General features: G+C 43.9%; 1 protein-coding gene across 5 annotated transcripts in view; it reads left to right on the top strand.

Annotated features, from left to right (window-relative positions):
- Positions 1 to 18065, top strand: part of PLEKHG1 (pleckstrin homology and RhoGEF domain containing G1) — a 216726-nt gene that overhangs the window by 111734 nt on the left and 86927 nt on the right. For 4 of the 5 annotated variants that reach the window (XM_082730110.1, XM_082730109.1, XM_082730107.1 and 1 more), the window contains one exon: positions 17261 to 17769. In XM_082730110.1, coding sequence (XP_082586236.1) covers positions 17359 to 17769 — 411 coding nt within the window. In that variant the 5' untranslated portion in view covers positions 17261 to 17358. Of the gene's footprint in view, positions 1 to 3574; positions 3730 to 17260; positions 17770 to 18065 lie in introns of those variants that run through there. The other variant, XM_082730108.1, reaches the window with a different exon arrangement.

The raw sequence follows: 18065 nt of genomic DNA, 5'->3' as shown, positions 1-18065 counted from the left end.
GCTCAGTGGTGACTCTGGGGGAAATGCAAGATATACCAGCAATCTGCATTCACAGGACGTAAAACCACCCTGACGGTCTCTGCTCTCTGCCGGGTTTCCCCAAGTTATCTTCTTCTCAGCCTTCAGATGTCAGTTCACACATCCCTCCTGCAAGAAAACTCTCCCTGAACACCCCAAACCAGGCCGGTCCCCCCTCTATATGTTTCCATAGCACCCCATGCCTTCTTCGCATTTTGTACATCCCACATAGGATTTAGCGCTTCTTCACGTGATGGTCTTGTGTCTCTTCCTGGCCACAGCATGCCATTTGGGGACAGGGTGACTTAAGAGGAGCAGGGAGACCATTTACTTTCCAGAGGAATGGTGTCTTTTCAACATTTTTTCCAGCAGTAAGTTGGTATAAAGGAGAAAATTCTGAAAAGACTTTGGTGGGAGCCCCAGGAAAATGAAGATCTTGAGACACGTCAAGAAGGTGGTCACAGGATGGTGCCATTTTTAAGCAAACTCCCCACAGCACAAGGGGCAAACTCCCACTTTCCACACCACTGAGCCCTACACCCCAGGAATCTTCTACAGTAGTTCCTCGATAACTATGGGGATGAAGAGGCAAATATGTACGGGCGACCTGATAGCATCTCAAATATTTAATGAAATTCCAAATGGAGGTGAGGTGCGATTTGTCTTATGTATTCCTGAAGTGGTCCTTGAGGATCTTCTGATAAATGTGAGAAAATATTCTAAGATTCGGGCTGCCGGATGTGTGATGGACCATCTGAGCAGGGATCAAAGGGCAGGACCCAAGCAGAGATTCGGCGTATCTGGTGAGCTACCACGAAGTAGTAATTTGAACACCAAGTAAGGAATTAGATTAGAAAAACCCAAAGTAGCTCTCCAGTCCTAATAACCTGCTGTCCTCGGATTAAAACCCATATGTCCACCACTCAAAAATGAATTCCATAAAGGCAAGAATGAGTAGCTGTTCACTGGTATATCTTTTGTGCTTGAGAGTGCCTGGCACATAGTAGCTACTCAATAAAGATAGTTGTGGGAATGAATTATATCAGTAGATCTCAAATTCAAAAATATGTTTCTGGCATAGAAGAGGTTCTAATTAAGTATCTATTTCATTGACAAGCATCAATCAGGCCCTAAACAAAACAAAACAAGCTAAAATTTGGCAGTATGCCTCCCAGTAAAAAGATGTGGTCTACATTCTGACTAAGCATGTGAAGTCAAACTGGGCATAGTTGCGGGAATGAATTATATCAGACTGGGGATTCTGGAGTTAGTATGAAATTGTCTCAGCCAGGGACCTGACAAGAGACAGAACTAGTTCAGTGGGCTCAAAGGGCGAATGAAGGAGTTACTTCGTGAAAGGCGGTATGGCTAAGGAAGCCAGCAAGGAATGTGACGCACCCAGGGACAGAAGCAAAGGCAGACAGCCTTAACCAGTGCTCTGGGGGACAACCCATAGGGACCCCAAAGGGACAAGGAGACCCAATGAGAACTGGAACAGTGGAGATGGGGCTGTCTCTGATGCAGCCATGCTGAGCACCAGGTTTCTTGTCAGCCTGCGAGCGGGTGCAAATGCCCTGTTTGCCATCTCCTCCTACCTCATAACACTGGGGCATCCCAAGAGCCAAACCCAGCAGAAAGCTGGGCAAGTGGACCTGGGCAGAGTGGAGCAGAAAGGGACACAGGGGTGGAGGGTGGCTGTCAGCTCCAGGGGAGTAACTATCACATCAATTAAACTCATCTCTTTTTTTTATTATTATTTTATTTATGTATTTGAGAGAGAGAGAGTCCACAAGTTGGGGGAGGAGGCAGAGGGAGAGGGAGAAGCAGACTCCCCGTGGAGCAGTCGGGACCCCATCCCAGGACCCCGGGATCATGACCTAAGCCGAAGGCAGACACTCGACCGACTGAGTCACCCAGGCACCCCTGGTTCTACTTTGATGACACAAAGAATGCATATTCATTAAAGAAAATGCAGAGACAAGATCACAGTGGGTCACCAGGGGGTCTCCTCACTCGTCCCCCCCCCCCTCAGCTGCTAGGATATTGGGGCTGTTTCTCCTTCTTTCTCTTTCATGTCCTTGTATAGGATTCGAAATTTTCTACTCATAATCAACCAAAGTAAATTGGGTTACACTTGTTTCTCGGCCTAATTAAGACTAAACCTCTAGCCTGACAGAGAGCTCTGTTGCCCTTCCTTTGTTCTCTTAACATAAACAAGTTACTTCATGTATCTCTGTGGGAACTGGGAAGTAGGCAAGTGTTCAGACTCACAAAAACTTCCAGCAAATTTGGCTCTCAGCTTGGTTACCTTGTAATTAAATATGAGATGAAAGAGGAGTCCAATGGAGCTCCCTCGCCAAGACGGAAAGGGCAATGGAAGCCTCGCGTAGCTTGATTTTACTGTCACCATAAAGTTACTATGCACTTTTAATACCACTTGGGATAGGAGGCAAGACAGTTTAGGAAAATAGAGCAGATACATAGACAGATATTTCTGTGACATCTGATTCATAACACTCGTTCCACTTGTCACTCTCTGACGCTTGTCCAGTCCCACTAGGCAGGAACGTCCAGAAGGCACGGCCAGTGTCCACTCATTCATTCACCGAGCCTAGCGCAGAACCTGGCGTTGTGTGGGTTCCCCAGTTAGTGAGGGGGAGTGGCTGGTGCTGTTCAAGCAGAGAAAACATGTAAAGGGAGAAGAAGGGTCAGCAGGTTGTTGCTGGGTGTGTGCCAAAGCTCTAAAAGGCAAAGATCGGCACACACGGTAACAGATGGGGGTTTATGATCGTTGTAATAGTATATACGTGTCACCCGGCAGCCCCCTTTGCCTTCTGACTGCCCCATGCAGCTGGCCACGTCTCCCCCACAAGCCCAGTACTCACCTCCGCTGTTGTTGTTAATCGTCTCCGTGAACCCACCATTGCATCACTGAGTCTACAGGCTAAGGGTGCGGCCGGTGATGTCTACCTGGCCGGGTCCTTCCCTCTCACTCCACCGCCTTGGAGCCGCGGGGGGAAGCTGGCCAGGAACGTTTGTCTCTGCCCTCTGCCAACAGGTGAAAGGGTTTTGCAAGCTCACGTAAAGGTTATGAACCTCCATGGTTGTTACTCTGAAACGAGAATCAATCCTTGTTCTAATTATTATTGTGAGTCTAGTGCTGCAGAATATCAATAAAGTATCCAAACCCTTTCTACAAGTTAAGTGCATTTTTTTAAAGCGTGTTTTCAGAAGGATAGAGCATGTTGAATGCCTTTCGTTTTGAATGGATTCGATGTGTGTTATCTCCTGGAGAAAAATGTGTCTGGAAACATACTGCATTCTTAGAGGGATAATTAGTTCATTGTGCTCAGCCCAGCAAGTCCTCCCATGGTGTCCTTAAAGATGGGACTGATCTAGGACTGAAAGCAAGAGACGATTTGTAACATATTGCTTGCTCGATATCTGAAAATTGTTCAGAAATAACTAAGACTTGATTTCATCATCTCTGGACAATAAAGACCACAATATCCTTATAAAAGAACAGAGTGAGAAACAGCTAGTGGCTGTCACAGAGTCAGAGGAATGAGCCCATGCAGGAACTCCTGACAGAGCAGAATTTTAAAAGTCCTGCAGAATGTGCCCTTCCTTCCAGGCGATCTCAGCTGGCTTTCACGGCCGACTGACATATGATGGAGAAGTTAAAGTTAAATGCTTTAACCTGATTGCGAGGTAAGAGTTGACTGTCAGAAAGTGATGTGAATAATAGGCTTTGTGTGTTTGTTTCCTAAAATTCTTATGACCATGACTCGATACTGACATTTAAGTGCAGTGGGGGGTGACGAATTATGTTTTCAGTTGGATGATTTGAGTCCTGGAAACCATTTATTATTTATAGTTTGGTTTCTATGATTAGATTCAATACTTCAGGGCTAACAACAACAAAAAAATACTGTAATTTCTCCTATACGCGAGTGCTTCTGTCTGCCTTAGATCTGAGTCTTTTGTAGAGAGCAAACACTTTTTAAATCTGCAAAGACAAACTCACTTACCATTAAAATTATTTCACTTTGAGAAGAGTCTTTGAGAAAGAAAAAAAAAAAGATTAGCTTTTTGTTTGTTTAACAAAGTATATAGCTTGGTTTGTGTAACAAAGTAAGGATTTATGGTTAGTGACATTTTCTGGGTTTAGAGTAGGCTGTCTGGAAGAGTGTATATAGATTTTTAATAAACATCCATGGTGCAGAAGGCTATTAGTACATTACAACTCACTTTCAAGAGGAAAGTCAGTGTGTCCTCTAAGGGACATCACTGGGGCTGTGTAGTACCTCTTGGCAGGCGACTGACTTTAATGTTTGTCATATTTATTCTGTCGCATACACTTAGGAAAAAGTAATCTTGTGCGTGTTCTTTCAAAGAAAAGAGTTCCAAAAGACTGAAAATACTAAGAATGTTTTGCCAATGACCTGTGCTTCAGAAAATGGTTGCTTTTACCATCTGTTTGGGGAAATATGTTACAATAGCAGTATCTCAGATCGGAAGATAACCAGGCCCCCCGCTCCAGGATTTCAGTTGTTAGGTTCTGTGTAAAAAATATTAATTGTGTTTTGAAACAAAGCCCCTTGGAACTTCTAGCAACTTTGTATCTGAATATGCGAGATTATTTTCTAAACCTATCTTATCCGGTATTGATTATATAAAGCAAAATCTTTCCCTGAATTTAAAAAGCCAGAAAAACAAAAACAAAAGCAGTGTGTGCGCCTTTGTCTTTCTTCCTTTCTCCAGGACATTCTGTCACCCTTGTCGCCCAGCGTCTTGGAGTTGTTGTAATTAGGTCAGACCTTGTTATGCCCCTAGAACTGCGTGCTCTCTCTGCTTCCCTATCAGCCTCTCCAGTCCTCCCTCTGACAGTCCCATTCTGGCTCCTTCTAAAAGGCCCATACAGTTCCTTGGGCGGATGCGGTGGCCCTGGCTAACTCTCACTACTGTGGTAATGACTCCCTCACGCTTCCCAGGTGAGATGAGAGTGTTAACTGGCAACTTTTACCTTAAACCAAAAGGAGCTGGTTTCTCAGAGTGGACGTGCAGGTCCTGTGGCAGATTTCTGGGAAAGGATGTTTTTAAGTAGCGGGGCTTTCTGGCCCTTTTCCAATTAGGCCACAAGGGCGGACTGCACTGGGCTGGCTGGCTGGCTGGCCGGTCCGTGCCCGCTGGCCGTAGACGTGACTTCTGTGGGTGCTGTTCTTTCACTCCTGGGCCCCCACTCTTGGCAGGGATACTAGGAATCATTCCTGCTCTTCCTGATTGTGTAACTAGTGTTGCCAGTGAACCAACAAAAGCTGCTTTCCAGTAAGAGTATCTTTTTCCCCCAACAAGTCATCAGTGTGCAGTGCATCTGCGACCCATCTGATGAGCATCTACAAGGAGACTTTGCTGAGCAGTCTTTTTCCGTGCTGTTAATACTGGCAGATCAGCGACACAGGAAGAAGCAGCAAGGATGCTTGTGTTGGTGCCGTGTGCCTGCCCTGGGATGTATCTCGCTCCAGGCACAGAAGTCCAGTGGGGAACCTGTAAAAACCGGTACCAGCCGGTGTGAGCCATGCGTGGGCTCAGAGATGGAACCGACTGGAAAGCGAAACCCTTGCAGAGGAAGGTGGGACAGAGAGAGGCCTTAAGAAAACACGGAGGCCCAGAAGGCTCCTCTGCTCGCAAGTGTGAAAGAACCTTGAATGTCACTCAAGAAATCTTCCCTTCCGTTCCCTTTTCTCTTCCCCTTCGCTGTTAGGTCTCTGCATTATCCTTCCCGGGACCTTGTGCTCTGTTCCTATGTTAATTCATTTAGCAAACACACGGTACTGGGATAAATAGAAAGGCAAAAATTGTGTGTGTATGTGCGCACGCACACCCCTGCTCTGAAAAAGCTAGATTTTAAAAGACTAGATTCTTAAATTCCTATGAACCACACCATGCAGGTGTGATGGAGACTGCTTCCAGTTACTTGTGAATGATAGGAATGGTGTTTCCTTCATACGTTGATGATTTTGCTACAACAGAAAACACAGGTGAAGTGACAAATGACTGACCCACGGAACCAAATACACCCTGTGCTGTCCCCACACAGCTGTCTTTCAAGTCGGGTCACAGAGACACTTACAGACCACCAGGTATTCCCCAATGGATATTTTGTTTGCTTATAATATACATAGCATCTTTCAGAAGCGGCTTCTAAGAAATATTTCTTGGCCAGGTGCCTGGGTGGCTCAGTGGGTTAAGTGTCTGCCTTCGGCTCAGGTCATGATCTCAGGGTCCTGGGGTCAAGCCCTGCATCAGGTTCCCTGCTCAGTGGGAGTCGTCTTCTCTATCTCCCTCTGGCCCTCCCCCATTCCTATTATCTCTCTCTCTCTCTCGTAAAAATACATTTAAAAAAAATCTTTAAAAAAATGTTTCTTGGCCAAAAAAAAAAAAAAAAAAAAAATCCAAGTACAATAATACTTTAGTGGAAAATGGAAACTAAAAATCATATCTTGGGATGTGCAAATGGGGACCCAAAAGAAATGAGTCAAGGAGCCTCACCAGGCTCCAAGGAGTTTCCGCCAGGAGCCTCTGTATATCCTACCATGTCTAAGAATTTAGCTCTTGGTTTCTTCCACGCGAAGATCAAATCTACAGGAGAGGAAGGTTCCCTGCTCCCCAGGCTGACAATCCTGGGAGAAGCAAGGCGATTAAACAATAATTAAATAGGAGACCGCGTGAGACTCTATGTGTACCACAGAGCCATTTAACAAGTGGAAGGCACAGGGGGCTGGAGTTGCTGTGGAAGACCGCTGAAGCTTGTTAAGATTTGAGCTGACTCTTAGCTAAGCAAAAACAGAGGTCTTGGGCGTGAGTCTAGGGGAGGTCGTTTGGGGAGCAAGAGAGGCTTAAGAGAGTCCCCCCCAGCCCAGGGAAGGACCCTGCCCCGCAAACTCCCTGCCAGCATCTGTATACAGCAATTTCCATCAAACCGGTGAATTTTGTAGGAGAGAAACCATCCCAAGAGTTGTCTTCTAAAGGGACTGATCAATTTCCATCAAAATGGCTTACTTAAGGGGCCTTGCATATGTTCAGCCTTATTTGAGAGGAAATAGGCATTCAAGCAAATTATCCTATTATGTTGTTAGTTTGAAATCACTTAATAGGTATGAGAGGAATAGCTATATTAAAGATGATCAGCCAAGTTATTTTCCATAACCACAAACGAATGCTTTAAGTGAAACGTCCATTTAAAGGACTTTGATCCTTTGAAAGAGTTTAGATTTCCGTGTCTATACGTGGGCATAATCCGTAACTGGAGTTTTAACTCCATGGTGCTGTCATTTCCGTTTTCAGTAACATTTTATACTTTTGAAGACCCTTCATCTAAAGAACTATTTTTTTCAAATATGAACATTTTGAGTCTTTCTGTAAAAATACATACAGTGTTTCAAGGACAGGTGGCCTTAAGGAGATTGAAATCCAAAATAATTTGGAAGTCTCTTGTACTGAAGTGTTGGCGTTCATACATTCTGTCTTTCCTGCTGCGTATTTATGAATTATAAGATCACAGAATTTGACTGTTTTTCTAAGAAATGCCTATGGGTTTACATTTTAGGTGTTTTCATATTCATGTTTAACTTTGCCTACTTAAAACTGTATTAAATATCTTGTTAAAGGAAACAAAGTGCCAGGCTTCCTCCAACTGTGTAATCTGCTGCCACCAACTTCACTTTAAAACTTAAGTTAGAGATGTGTCCGTTTACTTTGAAACATACTTATAATTCAGGAAGTGAACTTGAAAATATCAGCGCTCCCCAGATCTTGCTGCTTTTGTGGAATTTAATGAGAATAGTGGCCAGCGCCAGGAAGGTAAAGCCCAAGCAGCTTTAGACGAGCGTGGGTTGTATTTGATGTTCACAAAAGAATGGCAGGCCCAGGGTGGTGCTCAGCGAAGTGTGCATTTTCGACTTACCCACAGTGGCATCTATTGTCCCGTTTCTCAATTGAATGATGTCATGTTTCATTTAAGGCTCTCGGTGATGCTGAAGTCTGTGGTCTGCACACCAGGGGGGAAAAGGCAGTGAGAAAGTTGCAAATCAGGTTTTTGTAAAGCCTTTGTGTGTTGGGTTTTGAGAGATAAAAGCTGACTCATGCAATATTTCTACGGAAGGAGCTGCACGGACTAGTAAAGGCTTCTTGTTTTACCTGACTGAGCTGCCGGTGAGGTCACTACATCATCTGAAGGCAGGCGATGTGGCTTAGCCTGGGGAGAGCACAGGTAGGTGCCCACGTGAATGTCCCCAAAGGATCGATGTTCTTGAGGGGACAAACTCTGTGCCTTCCCTCTTGGAGCCTCCGGAGATGGTCCGCTCAGGGGAGAACCCGTTTCAGGGGCTCTTCTCCTCTGCACAGGGACCTCAGCTTGCTGGGATATGTTACAACAGTTCTGCTCCGAATGCGATCTATGGAAACAAGTTATCCAACAATGGAATTAGTCCAGAAGGTGATTTTTTTTTTTTTTTTTTCCCTTTCCTCCATCTGAGCTGGGGTCTGAAACGGTTTTTGCCTTGTTTGGGTTTGGGTTTCTGATCTTTACTTAAAGTTAGGTTGAAATATCTAGAGAGCTGATGTTTGTGATTCTGGAGGGAAAAGAAAAATCCCAGGTCATTGTGCATCGAATGCCTAGTATTTTAATATGCTTTTCTTTCTGAGGTTTATTGCAGGCTGAGCAAGAGGGTGCGGGGGGGTGGGGGGGAGGCGGGGTTGCTGGAATAAATGTTTGCAAATTTGGGGCTTAGCAACTGTAGTGGTGAAATGAAGTCTAAGTCTAGTGAGAACCAAAGTGGACAAAGTAAATGTAATTTCCATTTTGAGTGTTTATCGGTAAGAAATATTTTTGTCAGGACTAGTCAGGGTAAAGGAGGCATGAGCTGTATTCAGCACTGTTGCATGCTGCAATCTGATTTTATTTTTATTGTTTAAATAGTTATAGTAATTTAATAGTGTTTTAATGGTGATAGTTATAAAGCTGAAAGAAGATATATGGCATTCATTTCCATTAATCACATTGAACATAAAAATCAATTATTTTAATATAAAATATTTAAATTTTGTTACAAACTGAGGTTGTGGCTTTGATTTTTTTAAATAACATTTTTCAGAGTATAAAAACAATACACATGTGGAAGAAAGTGATATTTATAGATAAATATGAAAGGGGAAAAAATCACCTGTGCTCCTACTGGGTAAAACCAGTTCTAATATTTTATCATACCTTTCAATCTTTTTTCTAATGCGGCATTTTAAATTCAAAATCGGAATCACATTGTACATATAAGCCATGCATTTTACCAAACTGCATATTTTGACCACTTTCTACACCCTTCAGCATTTGAAAGGACATGACATTTAATAGTTTTATATTGTTCCTTCTGGATGGATGTATTTACTCAGATCTCTATTGTTCACACTTGGAATTCTTCTTTTTCTCTAAGAAAATGTTTCGTGTACTCTGGGGATGGATTTCTTGATTCAGAGTGCTATTGTTAGTGACTTGAATTTCTCCTCTTCTTCTTCCTCCTTCCTACCCCCCACCCCCCAGAAAACGTTATTTAGCTTCATGCCTCCTTTTCAATTGTGCAGAAATGTTTGGGGAACCGAGTGTGTTCAATACAGATAGAGCCTTAATATAGCTATCCTCTTTTAGTCATTGCCCTGAAACTAGTATTTCCACACTAACAGGCCGGTGCTATTCAAAGTGACGCTGAAGCATAGATTTTTTTAATCCACATTAAAAATAGAGATTTTTCTTAATAGCCTTGGCAGTCAGTGAATTACAGGTTAGTATCCAAGAACCGGCGTTAGTAGGATATAGAAGAAAATTGCTATTTTGCCTTGACTGCGTATGCTGTGATTCCAGCTAGGAAAGGACTTGCTGTTTATTTTAGGGGTGGATTCACACCCCGAAGGTTGGCTGGGACCTGGGAAATCATGTAGCCTGGCCACGTAACTTACACGTGAGGAAACCTGAAACCCAAAGACTGTAGTACAAACCTTGATGGTACAGAGCCAGGGCACAAATGCAAACCCTCCAACGAAAAGAGAGAGTGTTATGTCATAAACTAATTTCTGGCTGGTCCTCTGAGCTTTTTCTATACACATGGTTGGGTACGTATTCATTTTTTCACACACACACACACACACACACACACACTGTGTAAGCCTTTTTGGCTTTGGGCATGTTGGTACCTTGTGCTTTATGCGGGGAGCTTATGTTTAAGTTTATTTCCTGATCTCTAAGCGCCTTTTCTGCGCTACTATTTTAGGCAGCTATATCCAAGCACAAAGGATAGTGGACTAGAAATCAGAAACCATAGTCTCTGATTCACAGTCCAACTTTGAGCCCTCTCTGTTTCTTTTTCTCCCTATAAAATTTTAAGAATTTTAAGAAGTAATGACACATGTGAATTAACTTTGAGGCTTTATTTTTGTTTTGATTTGGGGTTTGTTTGTTTGTTTGGTTTTTTTTTTTTTTTTAGAATAATTTTGATGCCAAGTTAAAGCTACGGCATATTATGGCCAAGCTAATCTGTCATAATAGAGTGAGTTCAGGGGACTCCTGGGTGCATCAGTGGGTTAAAACCTCTGCCTTCTGCTCAGGTCATGATCCCGGGGTCCTGGGATCGAGACCCGCATCGGGCATCGGGCTCTCTGCTCCGTGGGGAGCCTGCTTCCTCCTTTCTCTCTGCCTGCCTCTCTGCCTACTTGTGATCTCCGTCTGTCAAATAAATAAATAAAATCTTAAAAAAAAAAAAAAAGAGAGAGAGAGAGAGAGGTAGTTCAAGTTATCTCTTGCCCTGCAACAATTCATTCCCAAGCCTAGTGGTTTGGAGCAACGACAATCATTCATAATCTCTCCAGGTTTTGTGAGTCAGGAGTTCAGAAAAGGCTCTGCTCTGGGTTCTGAATCCAGGACTCGTGAAATGCAGGCCGACATGACAGTGCTGAGGTCACCTCGGAGGCTTCTCAGCCACACAGCTAGGACCTCGGCCGGACACACTCAAACAGAAGTCCCCCGGAACAGTTAGGGCTGCTCGAACATCTCTCTCCCTGTCAGTGTGGTCCTACCACCTGGTTTCTCCAGCATGTCAGCTCTGCCGTATTGTGCCATGTTCATGGTTCAGGCAAGGTCCTTGCCCCAACTGGGTTCCCATGGAAAGGGAAGGAATGTGGAGGAATGATGATGAATGCTTGAGAGACAGACTGCCAGAGGGGCACTGACCTCTTCTACTGGCGAGGAGAACTTGACCGCCATGCTGTTGTATATGGTGGGAAGGCCGGGAAGCGTACTCAGCTGAAACTCTACTCGTTGAAGCCCACCATAAAGGTAAAAATAGCTGCATTTGCATCAGAAGCCTTAAGGGAATTCCCTTTTAACCCAACTGGCATTCCTGTGCCCTGGAATGGAGAAATTCTAGAGTCACCACTTAGCGGAGGCACTTTGCAAATCAGCCGCATTAACTATCAACTACAGTAGCCACTGTATCCCTTAGTTTCCATCTAGCAGCCTGGGAATCCATTCGTAAATTCCCTGAATGTTTGGTAAAAGACCTTAGAGAGCTTGAAAGAATCTGTTTTTGTTTTCTCATTCAACATCTCGCCTCTTATTTGAACACGAGTGCTTTTGCAAAACATCTTTTCCCCGTTCTGGATCTTCTTGTACAAGTACTGACTTAACTGACTCTTCTATGGGAACATGGTTTTTTAAACTATTTACTTTGGGAAATTTTTGAATTTACAGAAAGGTTTCTGAGATCGTCCTGCTTCCCCTAATGTTAGCATCTTGCATCGCCGTAGTTCTTCTGTCAAAACTAAGACACTGGGCGCCTGGGTAGCTCAGTGGGTTAAGCCGCTACCTTCGGCTCAGGTCATGATCTCAGGGTCCTGGGATCGAGTCCCGCATCGGGCTCTCTGCTCAGCAGGGAGCCTGCTTCCCTTCCTCTCTCTCTACCTGCCTCTCCGTCTACTTGTGATTTCTCTCTGTCAAATAAATAAATAAAATCTTTAATAAAAAAAAAAAAAACTAAGACACTAACATGGTAGTATGATTTTTTTTTTAACTTCTTTATTACCAAAGAATTACAGATAAGTACACAAATCATGTTACCAGGAGTAAATACTCTGAGCATTAAGGAACAGGTGGAATTGCAGCCCTGGCCTTGCCATTAATGCAAGAAACATGTTGGTATTTTAGAAAACCAAGAGATAGAAATACATGTTGCTTTCTGGGGGCTTTTATTTACTGAGCTCTCCATTATCTCTGAGGTATAGAGCAGAGGAGGACTCTCCTCAAATAGCAAGTATTGTCTTTGACATATAGAAATGGGTATTTCTTCAACTCTAAAAAGTTTTTTTTTTTTTTTTCATTTGCTTTATTTGTCTATACCTCTGAGGCTTTACCTAAGACTGGCTCTGGATTAAATGAGAGAAGAACTTTTTGCTTATACATTAGTGTTTCTGTCGGTTTCCCCTTCTTGAGAAATTCACAGGCAGTATAATAAGGAACTACATAATTTTAGATATTCATTGGTCTTGAGCACAACACGTTCTCTTGATTTCCATGACTGCCCAGCCAAGGAACTCAGAGTAGGTATTTGAAGTCTAGAATAGCAATGAGCAGAACTTGGAAATCCTGATCAGCCCCCACTGTGCATAGTGTTCTGCTTTGCCTTGTGAAACCCCCCTTGGGGGTTGCGACAGGGAGTGGTCGGCTGGGGACCCCTCTGTCCCCCCTTCAACATGTAAACATGGTCACCGGAAGCCTGGGCTTTACTTGCCATGGAGAGTTCCGCCTCCGCTCTAAATCATCCTGGACAAGTTAGAGCCAAGAAGTCCTGCTTTCGATTCTGACAGTGACATGCCAAAGGAGAGCAATTAAAATGATGGAAGTTTGAAGAGCAAACAAAGAAGAGCCAAAGAATTAAAGCTCTCTCACCTAGAGACAATTAGAGAGAGATCTGTCACGAAGTAAAATGTGGGAAGGCATACCTATGTGGAGCTCTGTAGGCATTGTTTTCTTTTTCCTGAGGATGACACAAGAAAGAATACTGTCTGCTAATGGCTTTGAGACTGACAGTACTTAACTGGCTCCAAGAACCATGAAGACTCCAAGACCTTGAAGTCCATGAAGACCCTCGATGTGGGCTTCCGGCACCACCACCTCTGGGTTTACCAAGGATCAAATGGATCAAGCAAGGCCTTCCAGTCAGCTGAACCTGTTTATATTAGAATCTTCATGGTCAGAAGACCCACTGACGGGGCCATCAGTAATGGTGGGCAAGTTCTCAGAGGGTGCTGAGAGATCGCCCAGGGTTTGGGCTTTGGTAAGAAGGAAGAGAGGTTATAAGAAGAAAAACAAAGCATCACGTTAGCCAAATGTTAATACAACCTGTCAGCATCCTTCACTCAGGTAGAGAAAGGGGCTTTTTTGCTCTGCAGCTTCCATCTGGGTGTTTCCATTTACCAGGGGAATGACTACCCCAGTATCTAGTACAGCAACTGCCTTGCAGCTCTGTTTTTATTACTCAACAATACGGTGTATTAATGAGAGGAGGGGAAGAAAAGACAACCTGGAAATTGTGTGCACCTCTCCATTTGCTGTTATTTGCATGATAAGGAAGTAGATTTAGATCTTACAGAACAATATATTGATCTAGAGGGCTTCCTTGTACAACTAAACTGCAGTGCAGGCCACATATAAAATTTGTAATTTTCCAGTAGCAACATTAAAAAAAGCAAAGTGAAACCAGTGAAAATAATTTTAAGAAGATATTTTATCCAACCCATTATGCCCACCGATTATTTTACTGTGTAACTAATGTAAAAATTATTAAGGAGGTGTTTTGTACTTTTTTTGTTTCGTACAAAGTCTTTGAAATCTGGTATATGTTTTATGCTTATGACACATCTCAATTTGGACTGGCGGCATTTCAAGTGCTCGATGGTCACATGCGGCCACTGGCTCCTGCGTTGACCAGGGGTGCTCTGGAAAGAAAGATCAGTAACCGGTGTGCCATATTCAGAAGAATAAGCCAGACAGGGTGGAAATTTTAAATTATTTCAAGGGAGGTGAGAACAAGACTAGGCAGTTTTTATGAGGTCCATTTCCTCGTGCGAGAAAACTATAATTATCTTCTAAGCAATGAATCAACATTAAAAATGTGATCCATTAGCAAATGTAGTCTCATATTAAGATACTATTATGTGACCGAGCATTAAATGTTTCACTTCTGTCCTTGGTAATTTTGGAAGGTGCTTAATTTGGGGCAGTTAGCTTGGTTAAATATTACAGATGCCAAAAAAATAATCTATTTTAAAAGAGCCTGGTTGGCAGTCTGAAGAAGAGGCTGACCCAGTGGTCTAGAATACATGGCCCGGTATTAGAATATAGGAAGCCTTACCTGGAACAGGGCCCAAATTCATGCTGCCATTTAAGATTTATGCATGGGGGCGCCTGGGTGGCTCAGTGGGTTAAGCCTCTGCCTTTGGCTTAGGTCATGATCCCAGGGTCCTGGGCTTGGCATCGGGCTCTCTGCTCAGCAGGGAGCCTACTTCTCTCTCTCTCTGCCTGCCTCTCTGCCTACTTGTGATCTCTGTCTGTCAAATAAATAAATAAAATATTTGAAAAAAAAAAAAAAGATTTATCCGTGAAGGGACCCCTATTGATCCGAGTTCATATCCTACTTCTTCCTATCTTTGAAAGTGTAAAAAGCACTATCATCCCTCGCGGCCCAGCATGGACTCCTCTGGAACACCTGGCCACTTTTGTTCCCCTTTAATCCCTCAGTCCTAGTATTGGGTGGCTAACTTGGCATAAAAGTAAAGAAACGAGTTTCTATTGTGTTCATTTGCACCAATCATGACAATGGATATGTGCCAAGAGCTGTATAACTGTGAAATTCAATTTTCCGTACTGGAGAGAAGGTGTGTCCAGATGGATGGGAAGTAGCTTGATCTGAACCTTTCCAGACACCCTGGCTTTCATGGATAGTGTATGCAGTTTATTTTCCGTACTAAGTCATTGCCTCATTGGACCTTGGAGAGCTTAAGAATAATCATATAATTCTCAATGTAGTGCCCATTTCTTTTTTTTTTTTTTAAGATTTTATTTATTTATTTGACAGAGATCACAAGTAGGCAGAGAGGCAGGCAGAGAGAGAGGAGGAAGCAGCCTCCCCGCCGAGCAGAGAGCCCGACTCAGGACTCGATCCCAGGACCCTGGGATTATGACCTGAGCTGAAGGCAGAGGCTTTAACCCACTGAGCCACCCAGGCACCCCTAGTACCCATTTCTGAAAGTAAGATCAACCTCATAGTTATGGTTATGATGGATGCCATCATGAGGGGAGGAAAAAACCTTGCTGGGTCTGCTTCTACTTTCAACTGCCTAGGACTTTTTTAACACCAGTCCCAAGTGTGGGCAAGTGTCTTCTGCTGTAAGCACACCTACATGTCTGGCTGGTCCTTGGATTTTTGCCATCGTCAAGTTAGATCAGGCTTTTTAGGGCAAGTGCATTTTAACTACTATAACCAATCCATATTTAATAGGCCATAAAGTTGTTATAGGGCGAGCAGAAAGAATATTGCAAAAGCTTTAAAAATTTGCGGCAAGTTTATACCATGTGGTAGTGGTTATGCTGATAAATTACTCATTTCCTACGCATTTCTTACCATTCCTGCTTACTGACCCAATTTAGTTCTTTTATTTTATATTTATAATTGTCATATTTGCATTATAAATTGGCACTAATATTGGCCATGAATACAAACTATCTAGAGAAAGTCAGGATGTGGAACAATACAGACCCGATATACAGATTCTTTAGATTCTAGAAACATCTCTACCAGCTGCTTGACAATCTCTGTTATAGAGCCAAACCAAATTCATGTTCCTTTTGAAAAATGATCATTCATCTAGATTCTTCTTATTGTGTGTTTTGTTATAAACTCCCAAACGTAAGTTGCACTCTTGTATTTTTCTAAGAAAACCCATAAACTTGGACCCTGGTGGTAAGATAACCAGCTAAGACAAAGCCATTGTCTTCATTCATCACACCCTTCATTGCAAGGTATATTGTTCCATAAACGTGGGATCTCATTAGGGAAAAACAACCTTGGTCCTGCCTCGCAAATGAAGACCAGAACTTTGTGTGTTTTGCCAAAATGGCTTCTGTGAGTTTCAATTTCACTCAGGGCTTCCAGATTTAACTGCTACATACATGAAATGACCTTTTGACTTTGCCCTTAGTCTCTTCTTATGCCCACTTCTAAACGCTAACGGCCTTATCTCTTTAAGAATATGTCGTTTTTCTCATAACTGAGTTTCTACATTATTTAATTGTATAGTCACACTGCTACGTTGACTAACTTCGTGTGGGGACTGTTGTAGGTCATCAGGTGTCCTCTGTAATAGTATAAATTCATATGCACCACAAGTGGGATGTCGACTTGCAAGTAGAGACTGAGAGTAATGTTGTGTTGAGAGGGAAAATTTGAAAGAAGGTATGGGTCTTAATAGTTTGGCTTGTGTTGCCCAGTATCAGAAAGTTATTGTCCCTACAACACTTTCTCCTTCCCGTTGTAGTCAAGTAAAACGTGAACTTGTCAGCGTCCAGTAAGTAGTAGAGGATTCAGGAGGGTGGCTTCCAATTCTGCGAAATGAGAGTGGAATACTTCTAATGTCCATCAGTGCTCGGGAGGTTCCATGGGAATCACGAAGGATGTGTTTTAAGCACAGAAAACTCCCTTGTGCTTGTTAAAGCTACAGAGCCCTCGCGCCCTGATGGCTGAGCCTTTGATTGGGTGGATCTGGACCGACCCGCAGGCCGCCGTCTTTCCAGCTGATCCCGCTTTGAGGCCGCGGCTATGCGGCTTCTTGTTCACTCAGCACCCACACGGCGCTGGCATCTTGTGAAAATGCAGAGTGAAGTTCAGGAGGTCTGGGGCAATTTGCATTTCTCTCGTGCTCCCAGGTGATGCTTGAGGAACTCTGACTTTGCAACTTGACCGGTGGTGGGTGCCTTTGCCTTTCTTTGTGTCATGAACTCACTGCCTTTTGGCTTTGGACTGTGTATACATTTGGGCTAGGTTTTCGGCTCCTCTAAGCCCGGTCTGATGTCATTTCAAACTACTTACCTTGTCCTTTTTGTCGTTGATGTCCTTTTTTTTTTTTTTTTTTTTAATGACTACAGATGTGCACCTGTTGTGTCCTGAAGTGCCATCAGCTGTAACAGGAACTCCTGACCGCAAGACCTCCTCCAGGCGTGCCGGCGCCCAGGAACCCAAGGCCATGGAGCTGTCCGACAGCGACCGACCGGTCAGCTTCGGCTCCACGTCGTCCTCTGCCTCTTCCCGGGACAGCCACGGTTCCTTCGGCAGCAGAATGACCTTAGTCTCCAACAGCCACTTGGGCTTGTTTCACCAAGATAAGGAAGCCGGGGCCATAAACCTGGAGCTGGTTCCAGCCCGGCCGTTTTCTAGCAGCGAGCTGCCACGGGACCTCCCCGCGGGGCCCCGGGGCGCGGAGGAGGGCACAGCAACTCCACCCCGGGCCCCGCGGAGGATGGAAGCCCACGGGGCAAGCAGGACAGGTGGCCCGTCGTCGGCCACGAGCCCCAAGCTCCTCTATGTGGATCGAGTCGTTCAGGAGATTCTAGAGACCGAAAGGACTTACGTGCAGGACTTGAAAAGCATCGTAGAGGTAAGGCAGACTTTTTTGTTGGGTTCGTGTAAAGCTTGTCGTGCAGGAGAAATAGGCTTGCAAAATAATGAACACAGCCAGCTGTCTGGGATGTTTTGTCTCCTAAACCGCAGAAATGGGGTGAATGTTGAAACAGATCATCACGTAAGAGGAACCCGAGGACCATATTCATTGTGTTAAAAATCCTTTTCGTATTTGCAACAATGCACTAATTTTGTGTTCGAAGCAAGAATGGGGTGCCCATGCAACCACCAGTCGGTATTAATAACTCCCCCCGCGCACACACACACACACAC

This window comes from Mustela nivalis (assembly GCF_964662115.1).
Source record: "Mustela nivalis genome assembly, chromosome: 5".
NCBI classification, from domain to species: Eukaryota; Metazoa; Chordata; class Mammalia; order Carnivora; family Mustelidae; genus Mustela; species Mustela nivalis.
Note: the sequence above shows the minus strand (reverse complement) of the source record. Positions and strands in the feature narration are given on the sequence as shown.